The 21,282-nt window shown below is 39.9% G+C and overlaps 1 protein-coding gene across 5 annotated transcripts in view; it reads left to right on the plus strand.

Annotated features, from left to right (window-relative positions):
- Positions 1 to 21,282, plus strand: part of ppm1kb (protein phosphatase, Mg2+/Mn2+ dependent 1Kb) — a 42,104-nt gene that overhangs the window by 533 nt on the left and 20,289 nt on the right. For 2 of the 5 annotated variants that reach the window (XM_048524149.2, XM_048524067.2), the window contains exons 2-4: positions 1,279 to 1,823; positions 10,893 to 10,993; positions 11,167 to 11,187. In XM_048524149.2, the coding sequence (XP_048380106.1) occupies positions 1,384 to 1,823; positions 10,893 to 10,993; positions 11,167 to 11,187 (562 nt within the window). In that variant the 5' untranslated portion in view covers positions 1,279 to 1,383. Of the gene's footprint in view, positions 1 to 311; positions 372 to 1,278; positions 1,824 to 10,892; positions 10,994 to 11,166; positions 11,188 to 21,282 lie in introns of those variants that run through there. The other 3 variants (XM_048524227.2, XM_059651226.1, XM_048524308.2) reach the window with 3 other exon arrangements.

Genomic DNA, 21,282 nt, shown 5'->3' on the forward strand with positions numbered 1-21,282 from the left:
GGCCCATTGGCTCGTCCAACTGTCAGTCACAACCTGTCTTGGACTTCTCGGCCAAGCAGAGCGAACGGTAGATTGAAATCCTTGTCGTTATTTCGCCGCCGTTTGCTTTCTTCCTACTCCCTTCGTTTATTCAAGCCGGGAACTTTTTTTTTGTTATTGATCTGCTCTGTCACGGTCTCGAGAGCTCGCCTCACCCTCGCCCCCCGCTCGATCATTGGCTGGCCGTCAGCGCCTTCGATGTGTGATTGGTCGACGCCGATGTCATTCGATAGCGCCCACCCCAGGGCCCCGCCTTCTCGTCCTCTCGCTGCGGTCCGCATCTTGAGGAGGAGGTGCGCGAGGCGGGGGCGGCAAACGGTCACCGACGTAAGGTGGTGAGGGGAGACCCAGAGGTTAGGGGGCGGTCATAGGGAGTGGTGTTGGGCATGACAGCAAAGACCGCGGGGAAAGGGTGGAAAGAGAGAGAGATACTGATACTGATCTTTGCGGATAAATCACCCGGGAGGAAATTGCTTGGTCTAACTCCGTCATCATCTTCTTCTCTTCCCCCCCGCCTTGCCCAACTCCAAAATCCCCGCCCTTGGCTTACACCCCCAGCCCCCCAAAATCCCCGCTGTCCCTCTCTGCCTCCCTAAAATCCCTTCTCTCGCCTTGCACACCCACCGCCCCAAAATCCCTTCTTTCACCTCACCCACCCCCCATCCCACTTCCCAACCCCCTCCACGTGCACCCACCCCTCCTTCGCCCTCTCTTGGTTCTTTTCTCCACATGCCCCTCCGTCTTATTCTCCCCTACTCCCTTTTTTCCTCCCATGGTTGTTCTGTCTTCCTACTGCCTCTTTCTTTCATGGTCCTTCTCTCTTGCATTGCAAGGTTTACTTGAACGGACTTGGAAGAAATCGAGCCACACTTCTGGTTCATTATATCCAAAGTTTAATCAGAGTTTCATCTTTAGCATCTGTCAACAATCTTGCAATTTCCAGCATAGCACAGCTTAATTTTGTTCAAAGTTTTCGTTGTTGAGGTGGCCTTTTATGTAGATTATTTTGGAGGACCGTTACTCCTCCAGGCAAGTGTTCATTCTTGGCAAAAGAATGGTTTTGGTTTTATTTTTGTTAACACGAGGCATACATTGCATAGAAAGGACCATGTGGTAATTTTTTGAATGCTACCCATGTTAATGCCCAATGGCTAAGTGATATCCCTCTCTCCCTTTAAAACTGCAAATGTATAACTTTTAAAGGTCTTGGTTTTAAATTTTTGCTTTTTCTTCTTGCAGCAAACTACTTAATTCTTCAGATACATCAAACTACATTGAAAGGAAACTTGAATTTTTTTTCCCAACTTGAAGTTTCATTCCCAGGCAATCACTGTTTATTGAGTTATGTCAACAGCTGCCCTATTAACCTTGTGTAGATCTGGTGGCTTTCATGTGAGAAGAAGAGCTTTGTTGACCTTTAAGCTGCTGCAGGACGAAAAGCGTGTGATTCTGCTTTGTCAGAGTAGTACCACTGATCGGAGGTCTTCGCGCTTTGACGTTGATGGTGGTGGCCGTCTGACATCTTGGGATTCTTTTGGAATTTGGGACAACCGCATCGATGAACCAATTCTTCTGCCACCGAGCATAAAATATGGCAAACCCATTCCTAACGTTAGCCTGAGTAAAGTCGGGTGTGTCACTCAAATAGGCCAACGCAAAGAGAATGAGGACCGTTTCAGTATTGGCATGCTAACTGATAATGTGCTGTACTTTGCAGTGTTTGATGGACATGGTGGAACAGCAGCAGCTGATTTTTGTCATAAGTACATGGCAAAGCATATTGCGTACGTATCTGTCAATTGTTAGCTTGTAAACAATTAACTGGGGCCATCCTAAAATATGTTAGGAAGTATTACACAGTTGGATCATCATTATAATTCAAACCTGCCTTTTCATTGATGCATACATCTGTTTTTTAAATTATTGAACGTGATGGAAAAACAAAGTTACATGGCCACAAGTTTGGGCATGTCTTCTGAAGCACCTTGGTTGAAAGAGACTGCTGTTTGTGTAGCAGTCCCTTAAGTGTACAGTATAAGCCACTTATAGTGTAATCTGTACAGATTTAGCTTGCCTAGCATGTTAGTCCATGAGATGGACTGTGAACCCTGTATTCAGTTTCTGCCAGCCTTGCGCAGGACTTTAAACTAGAAAGTGGCGGAGGGGTGGGGGGAAGCATGAAACTCACCCCAGTAGGAAACAAAGCAACAGATTAACATCTCTAGGGGTGGATTCAACTGCGTGGAAAAATATGAAAGAAATGACGGGAATGGAGAACTTGGGAGAGAAGTATTAAGAGTTTCCAGAACAGGCAGTGTGTTTGGAAAGGGTTGGGAATAATTTCAAGCACACTGGACAAATGAATGACAGTAAGAAGAGGAACGGTTTATATCAGACTGAAAGTGTTATATCTGAATGCATGCAGTATAAGGAATAAGGTAAATGAGCTTGTGGCGCAGATCGAAGTTGGCAGCAGTGTGTATCATGGAGCTGCAAGGGGATCGGGATTGGGAGCTGAATGTCCAATGGTATATATCGTATTGAAAAGATAGGCCGGTGGTTAGAGGGAATTGCCTTATCAGTAAGAAATGAAATTAAATCTACAGTAAGAAACAAAGTAGGGTCAGATGGTTACAGATCCCTGTAACCCTACGTTCTCCCATGGGTAATTCCCCTAATCTACACATCCCTGGAACCTATGGGCAATGTAGACTTTGGGTAGAATTGAGGAACTGCAAAGGTATAAAACTATAGTTGGAGTTACGTGCAGGCCTTCAAAGAGTTGGGGCGCAAAATATACCAAGAGCTAGAAAAGGTGTGTAGGAGAGGTAAAGTTACAGTGATGGGGGATTTTGATATGCAGATAGACTGGGAAAATCAGGTTGGTAGTGGATTGCAAGAAAAGGACTTTGTGGAATGTCTGTGAGATGGCTTTTTGGAGCAGTTTGTGGTGGAGCCCACTAGGGAACAGGCAATACTGGATTTAATGTTGTGCAATGAGGCAGACTTGATAAGGGAGCTTAAGGGGTCTGAACCCTTGGGAGGCAGTGGTCATAATATGATTGAATTTACTTTGAAGTTTGACAGGGAGAAAATAGAATTAGAGGTAACAGTGTTACAGCTGAATAAAGGCAACTACAGAGCTATGAGGGAGGACCTGGGCAGAATTGACTGGGAGAGGAGCCTAGCAAGGAAAGATACTAGGAGTTTCTGGGAATAATTCATTAGACACAGCAAAAATTCAACCCTCTGAGAAAGAAGCATACAAAAGGGTGGACGAGGCAACAATGGTTCACAAGAGAAGTCAGGAATTAGCAAAAGAGAAAGCATATAATGTGGTAAAGGGCAGTGGGAAGCCATAGGACTGGGAAGCTTACAAAAACCATCAGAAGGCAACACAAAAAAGAAGATAAGCTAGCCAGTCATATGAAGGAAGGCTGTAAGAGTTTCTACCTGGACTTAAGAAGACATGTGATAGGTGCTGCACAGGAGGCTACTGAGTAAGATAAGGGCCCATGGTGATAGAGGCAGGATGCTACCATGGATAGAACATTGGCTGTCTAGCAGAAGGCAGAAAGTGCAGATAAAAAGGGTCTTTCTCAGGATGGTAGCCAGTGACAAGTGGTGTTCCACAAGGGTCAGCGTTAGGACCACAGCTTTTCACTTTATACATTAATGATCTAGATGAAGGAACTAAGGTAATTCTGGGTAAGTTGCAGATGATACAAAGATAGATTGAGGGATCGGTAGTATTGAGGGGGCGAGGATGTTGCAGAAGGATTTGGACAGGTTAGAAGAGTGGGTGAACAAGTGACAGATGACATGGGAAGGTGTGAGGTCGTACACTTTGGTAAGAAGAATAGAGGCATGGACTATTTTCTAAATGGGGAGACAATTCAGAAATCTGAAGTGCAAAGAAACTTGGGAGTTCTAGTCCAGGATTCTCTCAGAGTATACTTGCAGGTTGAGTCAATAGTTAAGGCAAATGCAATGTTGGCATTTGTTTTGAAAGGACTTGAATTTAAAGTATGGATGTACGTCTGAGGCTCTATAAGGCTCTGGTCAGGCCACATTTGGATTATTGTGTGCAGTTTTGGCCCCTATATCTCAGGAAAGCTGAACTGACCCTGGAGCAGATTCAGAGAAGGTTCCTGAGAATGGTCCCAGGAATGAAAAGCTTAACATGAGGAACGTTTTTTAGACTCTGGGTCTATATTCGATGGAGTTTTAGAAGGATGAATGGAGATTGAATTGAAACTCTCAGAATACTGAATGGCCTGGACAGAGTGGATATTGAGAAGATGTTTCCATTAATAGTAGAGACTAGGACCTGAGGGCACAGCCCTAGAGTAAAGGGAAGACCTTTTAGAATGGAGATAAGGAGAAACTTCTTCAGCCTGAGAGTAGTGAATCAACGTAACACACTGCCTCAGAAGGCTGTGGAGGCCAAACCGTTTGAATATATTTAAGAAAGAGATAGGTTCTTGATTGTCAAAGGTTATGTGGAGAACGGGGTTGAGTAACTTATCAGCCATGATTGAATGGCAGAGCAGACTTTATGGGCTGAATGGCCTGATTTTATAGAGTAATACAACTAGTCCATGGTGCCCACTCAGCTAGTTCCAATTGCCCACGTTTGGTTTACATCCACGTACCTGTACAAATGCTTTTTTGAAATGTTGCCATTATACCTGCCTCAACCACTTTTTCTGGCAGCCCATACCATATTTATAGCACTGTCTGTGTGAAGAATTTGCCTCTCAGGTCCTACTTAAATCTTCCCCCTTTCAACGTAAGCCTATGCCCCCTAGTTTTCAATTCCCCATCCCTGAGGGGAAAAAAGACCATGTGCATTCATCATATCTATACCCCTCATAATTTTATACACCTGACTAAGGCCACCTCTCACTCTCCTACGTTCCAAGGAATAAAGTCCTATCTTGGCCAACCTCTCCCTATAACTCAGACCTATTAGCCCTGGCAACGTCCTCGTAAATCTTCTTCACACACTTTCCAGTTTAACTATGTCTTTCCCATAAACTGTACACAATACTCCAAATGCAGCCTCACAAATGACTTATACAATTGTAACATAACATCCCATTATGCTCCAATGTCTTATGGTAGTTCACACTGGCTTTTTTTTTGCCCCAGTCTTTGCGGTCTCCTTCCCTTCTTGATACTACTGCAGTAATATTTTGAAATTTTTCACTCACTTTGGTCTAAATTTTTTTTGAGAGTATTCATCATTATGTTCTAGTAAATTAGCATTCTGTGGACTTGGCTCAGTTTCAGATGTTCATGTTGCATCACCATTTCCAATGGATACAATGGATTCCTCTTTCAGCACCTTTCCTGAAAGCTTTGTGTGTTGAAGTGGCTTTAATACAAAGGGATAACTTATATCCAGCCTCAGTCAGATTCTGTTGCAAGTACTTTTTTAATTTCTTAGAACATCAAAAAGGATACTTAGTCATAGAGTATGGAAACAGACTTTTTCAGTCCAATAGTCCATGCTCAGCCAGGTTTCCCAAACTAAACTAGTCCCATTTGTCTGTGTTTATCTAAAACTAGGGCAATGCATTGAAAGTGAGAGGGAGAAAGTTCAGAGATGTGAGGTGCAAGTTTTTTTTTTACAGAATGGTAGTAGTGTAGAACATGCTGCCGGGGTGGTTTGCAGGCAGATACAGTAGGGGCCTTTAAGTGACTTCTAAATAAGCACATTAATATGCACGGAGTGGAGGGATATGGACCAAAGGCAGGCAGAAGGGATAAGTTTAATTTGGCATAATGTTTGGCACAACATCATGGGCTGAAGGGCCTGTTCCTGTGACGTAGTTCTATGTTCATTTGGATCATATGTCTGGAAATTTTCCTATTCATATACCTGTCCAGATGTGTTTAAATATTGTAACTGTACCTGCATCTGTCACTTCCTCTGGCAGTTCATTTCAAATACACACCACACTCTGTATGAAAAAGTTGCTCCTCAGGCCCCTTTTAAATCTTTCCCCTCTCTCCTTAAACCTATGCCATCTAGTTTTGAGATCCCCTACCCTAGGAAAAAAAGACCTTGACTATTCACTTTATCTATGCCCGTTGTTTTATAAACCACTAAACAGTCACCCCTCAACCTCCTATGCTCCAATGGAAAAAGCCCCAGGCTATCCAACCTCTCCTTATGACTCAAACTGTCCAGTCCTCGCAATATTCTTTGAAATGTTGTCTGCACAGTTTCCAACTCATAAATATCTTTGTTTCACAGAGCAACTAGAACTGTACACGATGCTCCAAAAGTGGCCTCACCACTATCCTGCACAGCTGCAATATGACATCCCAACTCTTTTATACTCAGTTCATTAATCAACGAAGGCAAGCATGTCCAATGCTGCCTTCACTACCCTATCTACCTGTGATGCCACTTTCAAGGAACTATGTACCTGCATCCCTAGGTCTCTCTCTCTGTTCAGAAGTACTCCCCAGGGCCCTCCCATTAACTGTGAAAGTCATGCCCTGGCTTATCTGACCAAAATGCAGCATGTTATATTTGTCTAAATTGGACTCAATCTGCCACTCTTTGTCCCAGCTGATGTACATAACTTCCACTGACTGCTGTACCACCAGTTTTACTGTCATCCATAACTTATTAACCATGCTTCCTGTATCTTCATCCAAATTGTTTGTATAAATGACAAACAACATTGGACCCAGCCCAGATCCCTGCAGAACCCTGCTGGTCACAGGCCTCCAATCTGAAAAATAACCCTTTACTACCATCCTCTGCGTCCTACTGTGAAGCCAATTTTGTATCCAGTTTGCTAGCTCCTCCTGGATCCCTTGTGATCTAACTTTATTAACCAGTCCACCATGCTGAACCTCATCAGAGGGTTTGCTAAAGTCTATATAGACAACGCCCACCACTTTACCCTCATCTATCTCCTTGATTGTGGGTTTAGAGTCATAGCCAGATCAGCTAAGGACAGTAGGTTTTCTTTTCTAAAAGACTTAATGAACCAAGTGCGTTTTTCTGACAATTGGTGATGGTTTCATAGTAATCATTATTCTTTTTAATTCCAGTTTTTTTTTAAGAAATGAATTCAAATTTCTTCATCTGCAGAGGTGTAATTCAAACCTGGATACCCAGAATATTATCTGGGTTTCTGGATTCATTGCCTAGCGATGCTACCATGAGACCATCACCTTCTCTCCCCATTTTAAATGCAGTTCACATCTGAATCGACCCCTTTCCTAAAAAAAATCCGTGCAGCTGTTATTATTTTTCAAATGAAATTAGTAGAGATTTGCTTACCAAATTCAATCTATGTAAGAAGCTGACTTTGCCTATCTGACTGTAAAGGCTACTGTGTATTTTATTCACCATATTGCTTACTCACATCACCGCTAGCACACTTTTTTTTCCCTTTGTCTTTCTGGGAACCAATTTAATGTTGTTCTACCAATACTGATCTCACCACTTGCAAATAACTTAGCACTAATTGACCATTGTTCATACGGCACCATGGCCATCCATCTTATGGCGTGGAGTTTTCCATTTTATTCACCAGTCTGTTTGATCTGTATTTATGTCCCAGCTATCTTTTGGTTTTCTCGTAGTCTCTAATCTGACTTGGTTTCCTTCTGGACTAATGAACAATCCCTAGTGTCTGTTCATTATTGTGATCTCCCATGTAACTTTGTCAGCTGTGACTCAAGTGAAAGCTTTGTTATGTGTTGGGCTATGGGTTCCAGTCCAACTCCAAATCCTGGAATACAATCTAAATTGATGCCAAACAGTGCTGATCAGCTGCTGAGCTGTTGGAAGTGTCATGTTTTGCTGTCCGATCTGTCCTCTTCAGAAGAAATAAAAGATCCCACAGTGCTATCTTGAAACATGCATTAGCCCTGAATTTCTAACACTGTAAATTTTTCAACAAATACTAACATTGATTTGCAGTGCTATTTATGGGACCTTACTGTGCTCAAATTGCTTTCACATTTCCTGAAACAGTAATGCATTTCTAGAATACTTAATTGTCCCAAAGAGTCTTTAAGGTCATGGAAGATGCTTCATGAATAAGTCATAGACATACAGATGTACAGTGTGGAAACAGACCCTTCGATCCAACTTGTCCATGCTGACCAGATATTTCTAAATTAGTCTATTCCCATATGCCAGAATTTGTCCTGTATCCCTTTAAACGCGCTTTTTCTAATCGTATACCCATCTTGATGCCTTTTAAAAGTTGTACCAGCCTCCAGTCTGAGCTTTTTTAAAATATTCATTCATGGGATGTGGAATTCACTGGCTTGGGCAGCATTTGTTGCCCTCGAACTGAGGTGTTTGCTAGGTTATTTCAGAGGGCAGTTAAGAGTCAACCACATTGCTGTGATTCTGAAGATACGTACAGGTCACATCAGGTAAAGATGGCAGTTTTCCTTCCCTGAACAATATCAGTGACCCAACTGGGTTGTTAACAATAATTGGTACTGGCTTCATGTGTATCATTAGACTTTTAATTCCAGATTATTATTGATTTCAAGTTTCACCATTTGCCGTGATGGTATTCTAATACATGTCAACAGAACATTCACTCGCTCTCTGACTCAAGCCCCTTTAATAATATTACTATTTTCTTATTTCACTTTTTTTTTCTAATTTATTGCATCAAGTATTCCCTTTCATGATTCCCTCCATTTCTTGTTTTTTTCTTGGCAGCAGTCTACCATTTCATGTTGTTCTCCAGCTTTGATCTCCACTGAGTTGTTACATTTGAGAGCTAGCCAGTTGAACTACATAGCCAAAGGAAAATAACTTAAACATGGGTGTTGGGTTTTACGTTATCTATGTAAAGCCCAATTTAAGTATTTCTTTATTCTCTCTACCTACATTTGTGTTTCTCACAATACCTTGAAATCAACATAACAGTAAAAATAATGTTTGCTCCTATTTTCATCAGAAATAGTGCAGTGCCAGCATATAGTGTGACATCCAGCATAGGATTGTAACAGCTGTCACATTCAACCAAGATGTATTTATATCACCAAATACTATATGAAAGATTATCAGTGTGAGGAACAGTAAATTAATATCCTTCTTCATAATTTGACAATGAAATAATAAATTCTGTTTTACAATCCTGTTTCAGAAGGAGACAATTTTGTTTCTTGTGCATTACTACAACAGTGTATAACCAGTATATTGTTCTTAAAGTTATACTTGTGACTTTCATGATCTCAAGGGCACCCCCTAGCACATCACAACCAATAAATTATTTTTCAGTTGTGGTTACTGTTGTTAAGTCAGCAAATGTAGCAGCTAATCTGCACATTAGCAAGGTCCCGTAAGAAGTGTGGGTTAAAATTACCAGTTCAGAGATACATTATGATGCCATTACGGTGCCTCTAAATAGAGGAATATTTTGTATTCGCTGACATTGAAGAACACTGTGCTGAAACGTCTGGGGATCTTCTTCTAAGCATAGATTTCACCTTTCCTTGAGATTGACTTTGTTTTGATGCCAACTATTGGAGACCTTCAGCATCACAGAAGTCACATCAAAGACCGCATACCTCAAACTGAAAACTATCCAGAAGTCACTGACTCAAGCATGAATGACTGACTACCTCTGATTACCCTTCTTACATTTTCTAATCAATTTGCAGGAAGTGAAATAAAGATTGGGACATACTCATCAATTCGGTAGAAATGTGATGACTTAAAAATTCCAACAGTGTAACTTCTTTAATTGGAGAAAACTTTGACATCCCACAAATTGTTAGTATATGTTTGTTCAGGATCGGTGTTCAGCGGTAATCACGATGTTTAAAAATTGACATTTTTATTCAAATCTTGCAGCTTTCTCTTTTTCACAGTCAGACCCTTGGTGTTTAAAAAGTAGTCATTCATGTCAAATTAGTGATTTCTAGATGGTTTTCAATTCTGAGAATTTTTAATGGCATGTCTTGGGAGAAAACTGGAATAATTGACAAAAAGTTTGCTTTTAACTCAACCTTCAGTCAACAGAAGTTGCTGTTGACTTTAGGGTAACGACTATTATGCTGCCCATTTCATGACTTTCACCATGGTTATAGCTGCACATTCAGGGCCTCAAACTCTTAACAGTGCAGCGCTCCACCTTGGAATGGAGCTTGACCCCATAGCTTTTTGACTTTGCAAAAGCACTCTTAGCTAAGCTGACCAGCATGTCGTGTTATCAAAACAAATCTGCCCCATTAGTTGCCCATAAAAGTAAAATTAATATTCTTTTTAGCAGCTGATAGAATCAGGCTTGACCCAGTGGTAGCACTTTTGCATCTGAGGCAGGCTCCTGTCAATACCCTGAACAAATAGCAGTCAGAGCTATGTTATTTTGGAGATGTTAAATAGAGTTTCTTGTCTGCCTTGTCAAATGATAGAAGGAAAAATATCCATGGCATTGTTTAAAGCAGGCTGATGGGTTCTGTCTTCTTAATCCCTGGTCACCATTAAAATGTATTTGAATGTTACTGTGTTGCTGCTTGTTGAACATGGTGTGCAAAGATGTTGGTGCCTTTTCCTACATTACATCATGTTGTACCTCAAACTTGTTAGTCAAGGGCTTTTGGATTTTCTGAGATGGTGTAAAAGTCTGTATAATTTCTTATATGGTGCATGTCACATTTACTTTTCATTTTGTTGAAATAACTGTTACTGTTCAGTACTCCAATCCGTTATTTCTTCAACCCGAAATTGCAGAACTCAAATAAGTTAATCATCTTCCGGAATGAGAATGTCCATTTAATAATGAACATTTGCGTTAGTGTTAAGTACTTGAAAGTGTTATTTACTTTTAACTTCATTCTTACTTCTTTAGACAATGCCTTTCACAGGAAGACGATCTGGAAGTGGTATTGACCAGAGCTTTTTATGAAACAGATAAGGAATTTGCAAGACACGTCCATTTATCTGAAAATGGTAGGTACCTCTATTTAATATCTGCCTTTAGTAAATAAATTGATTAGTTGAAGTAAGTAATTTTAGTGTGGATGTTAGTAAACATATATACTTTGCCAGGTAGTGAAAAACTGATTTTATTTTAAAGAACTGAAGTTGGTTTGTTAATATTGTACACAAAACTTGTTTTCTAGTTGATTGCCAAATTAATGCTGGTAAGGAAATATGATTCTGCAATAGGACTATGATTTAGATTTTAATTTATTTGTTCTAACAAAACAAAAACATTATGCTGCTGGATTCAAATGTCATAAACTGCCGCACTCAAGATTTTTGCTTTCAACTTAGCAAAAATCTGTTAATATTTTTATTTTCTTGTAGAATCAGATAATTTCTTTAAAAGGCAATAACAAGCATAATTACTCACTGCTGTTTTTATTGCCACATGATAAATCAATAATTTCTTAAATTTCTAAAATTGCATATTTTAAATGAATTTTAAAAAAGCTTGACTTTTAATTTTGTTTTCTTTTTCATGTTACTCTCATTGGCCTGCAGATTGTTGAAAAGTGCAAACCGTAGTAGGGTTGTTGTTAAGGGTGACTTCAACTTTCCCAGTATAGATTGGAACCTCCTTAGTGCAGATGGTTTGGATGGAGCCGTTTTTGTCAGGTGTGTTCAGGAGGTTTTCCTTACTCGGTATGTGGACAGGCCGACGAGGGGAGAGGCCATTTTGGATTTGGTGCTCGGCAATGAGCCAGGACAGGTGTCAGATCTCGTGGTGGGAGAACACTTTGGCGACAGTGACCACAACAGCCTCACATTTACCATAGCCATGGAAAGGGAAAGGAGCAGTTACCTGGGGAAGATATTTAACTGGGGTAATGGAAACTATGACGCTATTGGACAGGAGTTGGGAAGTACAGATTGGGAGCAATTGTTCCACAGAAAGGGCACAGCAGACATGTGGAGGCTGTTTAAGGAGCAGTTGTTGCGAGTGATGTATAAATTTGTTCCTCTGAAACAGGTAAGAAGGGGTAAGATTAAGGCGCCTTGGATGACGGGTACAGAGGCGCTTCTTGTCAAAAAGGAAAAGGCAGCATACGTAAGGTGGAGGAAGCAAGGGTCTAGCACAGCTTTAGAGGATTACAGGCTTGCTTGGAAGGAGCTCAAAAGTGGACTGAGGAGGGCCAGGAGGGGGCATGAAAAAGGTTTGGCAGGAAGGATTAGGGAGAACCCGAAGGCATTTTACTCATACGTGAGGAATAAGAGAATGATCAGGGAGAAGGTAGGGCCCATCAGGGATAGCGTAGGGAACTTGTGCGTGGAGTCTGAACAGCTAGGGAAAGCCCTAAATTAGTTTTTTGCTTTGGTTTTCACTAAGGAAAGGGACCTTGTTGTGAATGAGAACTTTGAGGAGCAGGAAAACAGGCTTGAACAAATCAAGATTGAGGAAGTTGATGTGCTGGAAATTTTGGCAAACATTAAGATTGATAAGTCCCCAGAGCCAGACCAGATTTATCCTAGGTTGCTCCGGGAAGTGAGAAAGGAGGTTGCTAAGCCGCTGGTGAAGATCTTTGCTTCCTCACTCTCTACGGGAGTCATACCGGAAGACTGGAGGGAGGCAAATGTTCCCTTTTTTTTCAACAAAGGGAATAGGGAAATCCCTGGAAATTACAGACCAGTCAGTCTTACGTCTGTGGTCAGCAAGGTTTTGGAAAGAATTCTGAGGGATAGGATTTATGACTATTTGGAAAAGCATAGTGTGATTAAAGGGAATCAGCATGGCTTTGTCAGGGGCAGGTCATACCTTAGAAATCCTATTGAGTTCTTTGAGGAAGTCACGAGACAGGTTGACGAGCAGTGGATGTGGTGTACATGGACTTCAGCAAGGCATTTGATAAGGTTCTCTACGGCAGGCTCATTCATAAAGCGAGGAGGTATGGGATACAAGGTGATTTGGCTGTCTGGATTCAGAATTGGTTAGCTGACAGGAGGCAGAGAGTGGCTGTAGATGGTAAGTATTCTGCCTGGAGGTCAGTGCTGAGTGGTGTCCCGGAGGGCTCTGTTTTGAGCCTCTGCTCTTTGTAGTTTTTATAAATGACTTGGATGAGGACGTGGAGGGGTGGGTTAGTATGTTTGCTGATGACAGAAAGGTTGGAGGTGCCGTTGATAGTATCGAGGGCTATTGCAGGCTTCAGCGAGACATTGACAGAATGCAGAGTTGGGCTGAGAAATGGCAGATGGAGTTCAACCTGGATAAATGCGAAGTGATGCATTTTGGAAGATCGAACTTAAATGCTGAATATAGGATTAAAGGCAGGATTCTCAGCTGTGTGGAGGAACAGCGGGATCTTGATGTTCAAGTGCATAGCTCCCTCAAAATTGCCACCCAGGTGGATAAAGTTGTTAAGAAAGTATATGGTGTTTTGGCTTTCATTAACAGGGTGATCGAGTTTAAGAGTTGCGAGGTTATGCTGCAGCTCTACAAAACCCTGGTGAGACCACACTTGGAATATTGCGTCCAGTTCTGGTTGCCCTATTATAGGAAAGATGTGGAGGCTTTGGAGAGGGTGCAAAGGAGGTTTACCAGGATGCTGCCTGGACTGGAGGGCTTGTCTTACAAGGAGAGGTTGACCGAGCTTGGACTTTTCTCCCTGGAGAGGAGGAGGAAGAGTGGTGACCTGATCGAGGTGTACAAGGTCATGAGAGGCATTGATAGAGTCGATAGCCAGAGACTTTTCCCCAGGGCAGGATTGACTGTCACGAGGGGTCATAGTTTTAAAGTGTCAGGAGGAAGGTATAGAGGAGACGTCAGAGGGAGGTTCTTCACCCAGAGAGTTGTGAGCGCATGGAATAATTTGCCAGTGGAAACGGAGTCATTAGTGACATTTAAGCGACTGCTGGACATACACATGGACAGCAGTGAATTGATGGGAATGTTGGTTAGGTTATTTTATTTTTGGATTAGGATTATTCCATGGCACAACATCGTGGGCCGAAGGGCCGGTACTGTGCTGTACTTTTCTATGTTCTATGTTACTGTGAAACTTTGTAGTCCGTCAGAGAGTTTTTTTTTCAAATGCAACCTATTGTTCTACTAACTTTCACAGTAGTAGGATATATTCATTTTTAATTCATAAATCTAATTAAAGCAAATTGTCAAAGATCTTTACATTAATTTTTTTATACACCATGCTAGTCTGTTCAAGCTATTGGTGGGTTATAAATCATTTTATTCAAGTTTTTATAATTTTAGGCACCGATGGATGGATTCTCCTAGAGAAATTAGTAGTAAGAGCTCTCCTCTGTGCATGAAACTTGATTTCTTTTTTGGATGTACTGATGACCAAACAAAATTACACTTTTTTATTTTCATTTCTCCAGTAAACACCCTAAAATTATAAATTTATGCTGAGGATTTCACTTCAATATTTATACCTCGAAATTGGTTTATAACATTTATATAATTTAAACACCACTTCTTCCTCCTGTAGTTGGGATTGCTGTTTAAAATCTTTGAAAGGAGGAAAGTTGGTCCAGGGACCATGAGAAGTATTAAAGCAAAGAAAAACATGCTTCCCTGAATTGGAGTTACGTTTGTTGCAATGACAGGTTTACAAGAAATCTTTGAAGAGGTAATGGAAAAGCAGTGAATGTAATATATTTGGATTTTTAGAAGGCTTTTGATAAGGCAATAACGAACACAGAGTGTTGCTGAGGATTAACTAACTCATGGAAGATGGAGATAAAGGGACATTTTTTTAAATGGCAACCTGTAATGAAGAGGGTGCTATAGAGGTGAGTGCTGGGACCACTTTATTTACAATATACGTTTAATGGTTGATGAGCAAAGTGAATGTGCCAAAGCTAAGATTGTAGCTGATGGAAAAGTAAGTGGGAAGGCCAGTGGTGAAGATAACACTCTGCAGAGGGATATAGACGTGTTAAGCAAGTGGACAAAAACTTGGCAAATAAAATATAATGTGGGAAAATGAAGTAATGCACATTGGCAGGAAGAATAGAGGAACTGAATATTGTATAACTACGGAGCAGAATTCAGGAAAAATATACTGGCCTAGGCAGCAGTCCAGAGAAGGCTTACTAAGCTGATACCAGGTATGAAGGATTCCTTTCATAAGGAGTGGTTGAGTAGATTGAGTCTGTACACATTAGAAAATGGAAGAATGAGAGACAGTCTTGTTGAAATGTAAATGAATCTTGGGAAACTTGATAGGTTAGATATGGAACAATTGTTTCCCCTATGGGCCCGTCTCGGACCAGATGGCATAATCTCAGAATAAAGGATTGCATTTGAAACACATGAGGAGGAATCCCTTTTCTTAAAAGGTGGTGAATCTACGTGGAATTCTTTACTGCAGGGACTGTTGAGACTAAGCTACTAAGTATGTCTGTGGCTGCAATTGACAGATTTTTAATCAGTATGGTAATTATAGGTTCTGGGGAAAATTGAAATTGAGGATTATTCCTGCATGACCTGCTGAACTGGCTGAATGGCTTACTTCTACTTCTCCAAATTGTGGATTTATGATTCTGTGGTTTTCATACTTCTTTTAATTAAGAGTGCAGTGTAAATTTGGCTTGGCTTTTTTTATTGTATGTTGCTGTAACATGAATTGAATGCTTATTTTACCTCTAGTAGCGAAGTTTGAATACAGCTCATCTGAAATAGCTCATGGCATTCTTAGTTATGCCTTTAGGGAATCAACCGCAAAACTTGGTTTAAGATTAACCATCCTTGTTTGAAACAGCAAATGTGACCAACTTGGGAAAAGAAATGTCACACCAGTGTAGGGAAAAACATTTGAGTATTGGATATAAAGTATGTTGTTAAGACAAGATAGAGGGAGTTATTTCTGTGCCTTAGCGCCATCCTAGTCTTTCTGTAACAGTCCATTTTCTTTGAGCAGGACTGCTTCCTTATAGCTAAAAACTACCTCTGACACGTATAATGTTGTAGAGCATGATTTAAGGAAAAAGACAATAGTCAGTAGTGAAAGGCATTTGGCAGCCGTGTGTGCTCCTGCTAAAAGAGAACATTTTAGATTAACTTTTTTTGGAGTTAGTGGTGAATATTTCAAGAGACAAGCATTTTACGATAACACTGTTTACTTATGAAGCTCAGGATGCCGAAGTAGTCCTATAAATGGAATGTTGTTGCTTCCTGGATGTCAACGAGTTCATACTACTTTAATTTCAGGAAGTCAAAGAGTTCATTTCTCGTCTAATTCCCAATAGTGGGTTAGCTGTTCTAGCCAACAAGTAGTTTTGATTGTGGAAATGTTTCATTTACAAAGCTGTCCTTAAGCATATGCAACTCTGTGCTGTGAATAGGAGAGAGGATTGCTGTCTGAGATTTGAGTCTAAATGAGAGGCATTGACCTTCAAGTTATTTCTACCTCTCCAACAAGGAAGTCATAAGCAAATGGAAGAGAGATGAAAATAAGAAAATGGGAGGAGAATTTTTTTTTTAAAAGTGCTGGAGCAGAGAGAGAAATTAGGAACAAAAGGAATAAACATTTGGGGAGAGAAAATCAGAAGAGAAGTGGATGATAAATTATTTTGAAGCATTTGACTTCATTATTTATGTTCACTTCTGTAACAGATTTCCACAAATTACATTACTTTTCCAACATTTTACCTTGCTAAAATTAAAACCATAGTTTTGGAGTTTACTGTTGGGAATAGTGCATAAGAGGAACTGGGCTGCAGAGCAAATTTAGTTATAAAGACAGCAATCTTTTTACAACGTTGGCTAGACATTTATATGGCTGCAGGATCAGGTTAGAGAGTCTGAGATGTTCTATACCTTTCACTTTCATGTATTCCATTGAATATAAAAGACAAGGAGCAATGCAGTAATCAAGCTAATGAAACATGCGTACAGAGAGATTAGAATGTTTCCATTTCAGAATTCCACGGCAAGACAACTTAGACTGAGAAATAGAGCTGGGTTATGAAGATTTGGATATGCTGTAACTTACTAAATGGTGGAATCAGCTCACGGTGTAGAATGACCTTCTGTTCCAATATTTCATGCATCTGACCATAGTGCTAGTGTTTTTATCATAATTTGTATGGTTGATTCTTGTCTTAATGCTTTTTAGATGGAAGGTAGATATGCCGAACAATGATTGTGCTCATTCACAATGTTTTTGTGATGATGCAGAATTGGAAAGTACAGAGAAACCTTGCAAACTACTCTGAAAGAACTAAAGGTATCAGTTTTCAATCAGTAACTCTTAAGTGACCAGGCTGCTTGAAGTCACTTAGCATTGCCAGTGTGCTCTTATACATTACTAAAATTACTTAAAAACATTACTTTTGTCCTCCTGGGGATTCTTGCCTTTTAACCTGTTTTACCTACTTTTCCAGTCAACCTGTTCAGAGATATTATTGCATACCTCTGGAGCAGGTGGGACCTAAACTCTGACTTCCTAGTCAGGGTAGGGACATTGCCGATATGCCAAAAGAGGGCCAAAAGTATTTTGAAGCAAACTGATCAAACATGACATGACCTACATCTGGAATAGGTGGGACTTGAATCTGGGCCTTTGATCCAGTGGTAGGGACGTTACCACTGCACCATGAGAACCCCTTAGATGAAACCAGTTGGTAACAATTTGGCAAATTGTGCACATTTACATATTATTCATGTTATTGTGATTCTATATCATATATTATTGAATTTACCACAATTTGAGGTATAGTAGACACTGAAGAAGGTTTTCTCAAAGTACAACAGGATTTTGATCAGATGGAGTTTAATTTAGATAGATGTGAGGTATTGCATTTTGGAAAGGCAAATCAGAGCAGGACTCATACACTTAAGGGTAAAGTCCTGGGAAATGTTGCTGAACAAGAGAACTTAAGAGTGTAGGTTCGTAGTTCGTTGAAAGTGGAGCCACAAGTAGGAAGGATAGAGAAGAATGTGTTTGGTATGCTTGCGTTTACTGGTCAATAGATTGACTATAGGAGTTGGGAGATCAATTTGCAGCTATACAGTACATTGGTTAGGTCACTATTGGAGCACTGCATTTAATTCTGGTCTCATTCTATGTGAAGAATGTTGTGAAACTGAAAGGATTCAGGAAAGATTTACGAGGACGTTGCCGGGGTTGGAATGTTTGAGCTATAGGAAGTGACTGAATAGACTGGGGCTGTTTCCCTGGAGCGTCGGAGCCAGAGGTAGACCTTCATAGATGTTTATAAAATCATGAGGGTAAATAGACAAAGTCTTTTCCTGAGGTGAGGAGCCCAAAACTAGAGGGCATAGGTTTAAGGTGAGAGGGGAAAGATTTAAAAGGGACTCAGGGGACACCTTCTTCACATAGAGGGTGGTGTATATATGGAATGAGCTGCCTGAGGAAATGGTGGAGCCTGGTAAAATTACAACATTTAAAAAGCATTTGGATGGGTATATTGAATAGGAGGGCTTTAGAGGGATATGGGCCAAATTCTGGCAAATGAGACGAGATTTATTGGGGATATCTGGTCAGCATGGACAAGTTGGACTGAAGGGTCAGTTTTCATGCTTTGTATCTCTGACTGCACGCAGGTTGAAATTTCTGCAAATCTTGCCCTTTTTAATAGTGTTATCGTAAAAAGGGTAAAAACATTGGTCACTGACTTTAGGTACAGCATGTAGATCCTCTGTTTTGACTCACTAGACTGTGCGTTTCATGTGGCCCACTGACAAGTGCAGCTTAATTCAGACCTTGCGGTATTTGAGGTGGGAAAAGTGTTTACTTCTTTGGAGTCAGCAACTGTTGATATTACGTGACAAAGATACACATATTGGCCAGGATGCTGGAAGAACACACAGCTGTTTTTCAAAATATAGCATTGGTTCATTTACAGCCCTCTGAATGTAAGAACTAGTCCATTGGTTTGTTCTGTCATCTGAAACGTGGCACGCTTGACAGTGCAGCACACTCGAGATGCACTGGTGTGGATTATGTTATTAAGTCCACCTGGTACCCACACTTTTTTCAGACTTGGTGGGATAGACTACAACTGACATCCGTGGCATCATTTATTTGTTTGTCTTTACTGTCTCTCGTACTTAGCTTTCATTTCACCACAGAATGAAAGCTCAGCAGTTTTGCATGTTTTTGACTTAACTCAAAGTAAAATTGCAAGAATAAATCAAATGTGCACTTGTGTCACTGAGTACCTTTTACACATGAATAGTGTAGAGAGAATATATCTTGTTGAACTGAAGTAAGCCAAATATAATGGACCAATTGGAAAAGTTAAGTTGCTGTTGCTATAGGGGAGAGAGCCATTTTGGTCAAGTTTCCAATATTAAACTGTTGTTCCTACTTTTAAAAAGTATTTATATGATTGGAAGGTTGAGCCCTGACTGAGATGATCTTTATAATCAAGTGATGTGCCTCTGCAGCCGTTAAGTAAGGGGAGAAAAAGCTACAGTACATGAAAACTAAACGATACTGATGCCTTTGAAGCCTTGCATAAGATTGCTACAAAAGCAGAAGAGCTGTGAGCAAGAACAGTCAGCAAATAATTGAAATAGTACAAGTTGATCAGTTCAACAGTTTATTGGAGACTCCACCTATTGGTTGGGCATTTATGTTTGTAATGACACTGTTTCCATTCAAAACAGTTTTTGAATGGAAATTCTGATCCGTACAAACATTATTTAAATCTGACATCATCATGTGACTAAAGCTAGAGGAGTGCCCTGTTGGTTGACTCTCACTACTCCATAGGTTACAACATAAAATAAAACTATTTTTTCCTGTTTCCAAGATGACATATTAAATACTCATCAAATCAGATTTTAAATAGAAAGATCTATCAACCAATTTTTAAATTGTTCGTTAATTATTAAAACAAAACCTCTTCAATGAGGATGCACTGATTAGCTAGCATATCCAATCAGTGATGTAGAAGTATAGGTACTTATTCCTCTAAATGTCCCCAAAATGTATGTATGCTTTTCCAATTCAGGAAAAAAGGCTACTGGGAGTAACTGGTATTTTTGCAAAGATTGGCTTTCTTAGTAATTACTCACTGACCAATTTTTTTTTTTTCTTAACGCAAGAGGATAAAGCATTGAATACTTCAAAGTCTGTTGCTGTAATGTTTGGCACGTATGCTTGTCACTAATGACACATGTTTGTCACTAAAGTCTTTCACATACTGCTTGCTTAATGATTATAATGTTGTAGTGTTCCTTTAATCACTCAGAACAAATGGGTTTAATCCTGAACTTGAGGGTTATTTCAGAAATGTTAGAGGTCTGCTGTGTAGCCCTCCCTCGCAGATTTCTTGTCCCCAGCTAAGACCAGATAAAGTAAGAAACTCCAAGCCAGTCACTCTTCAGTAAAACCCCAGGGGTTTGCCAGAAAACTGTTTTAAGAAAAAACTCCGTCCATTGTGGATCTTCCAACAGCTCTTCTAGAGAAACCAATTAAGGTATTTCCATAAAACTTGAAATAGTTCAATTTTCCTATGCCCTTCACAATCTGGGTCTCCAAGAAATATCAAGTATGAAGTGCCTTTGTAGCAATCTCCATTTGTCAGTATTAATTGTTTTCAACTGTATTTGAATTGATAAATTTATATATACCTTCGTTATCCCTGTACTACTTGATAGTTTTGCAAAGACCCTGTGCCTGAGAATTATACTTTAGTCACTAGATCATATCATAACTTCTCATTATTCTATGAACTGAATAAACTGCTCTTCCCAAGCCATTTCAACTATGTCAGACTTAGCTCCTTTTTCTAAAAACAGTCTTGCGTTTTGAACTCATTCTTTTGTCTCGGAATAGCGATTTTGCACTAGAATTACAGTGCAGCTTCCTAATGTATTGTATATTATCTGCCTAAAATTACAAAAAATTCAGGTTAAATACTATTCTTGTGGTCATTGATATGTATAGGTTTACAGAATAAAGGTTTGGTGACTGCACTGCGCTATCGAATTTTTGAAACAACCAATTGTAAAAACATGTGAATGAAAACAAATCTAGCTAATAAAAGCTAAGAGCTTCCATAACTCTGAAGTAATCCAAAAACAAACACTATTTAATGATTATAGTTTATACAGCTTTGAGTAAACTGTAAAATTGAATGGTTGAAAAGCACATTTAATCTTGCAGCATGATTAATTTTGTTTGTTATGCAATAGGTGATACTTGTGACATTATTCAAACTTGAGTAACTATAACTGTTAAATATTGTAATTAACTAGATAATATCTTAAACATAACATCACCACTGTCTTTATGTTCAGCTGTTTTTTTCCTTCATTTAACGTT

This window comes from Stegostoma tigrinum, chromosome 1, assembly GCF_030684315.1.
Source record: "Stegostoma tigrinum isolate sSteTig4 chromosome 1, sSteTig4.hap1, whole genome shotgun sequence".
NCBI classification, from domain to species: domain Eukaryota; kingdom Metazoa; phylum Chordata; class Chondrichthyes; order Orectolobiformes; family Stegostomatidae; genus Stegostoma; species Stegostoma tigrinum.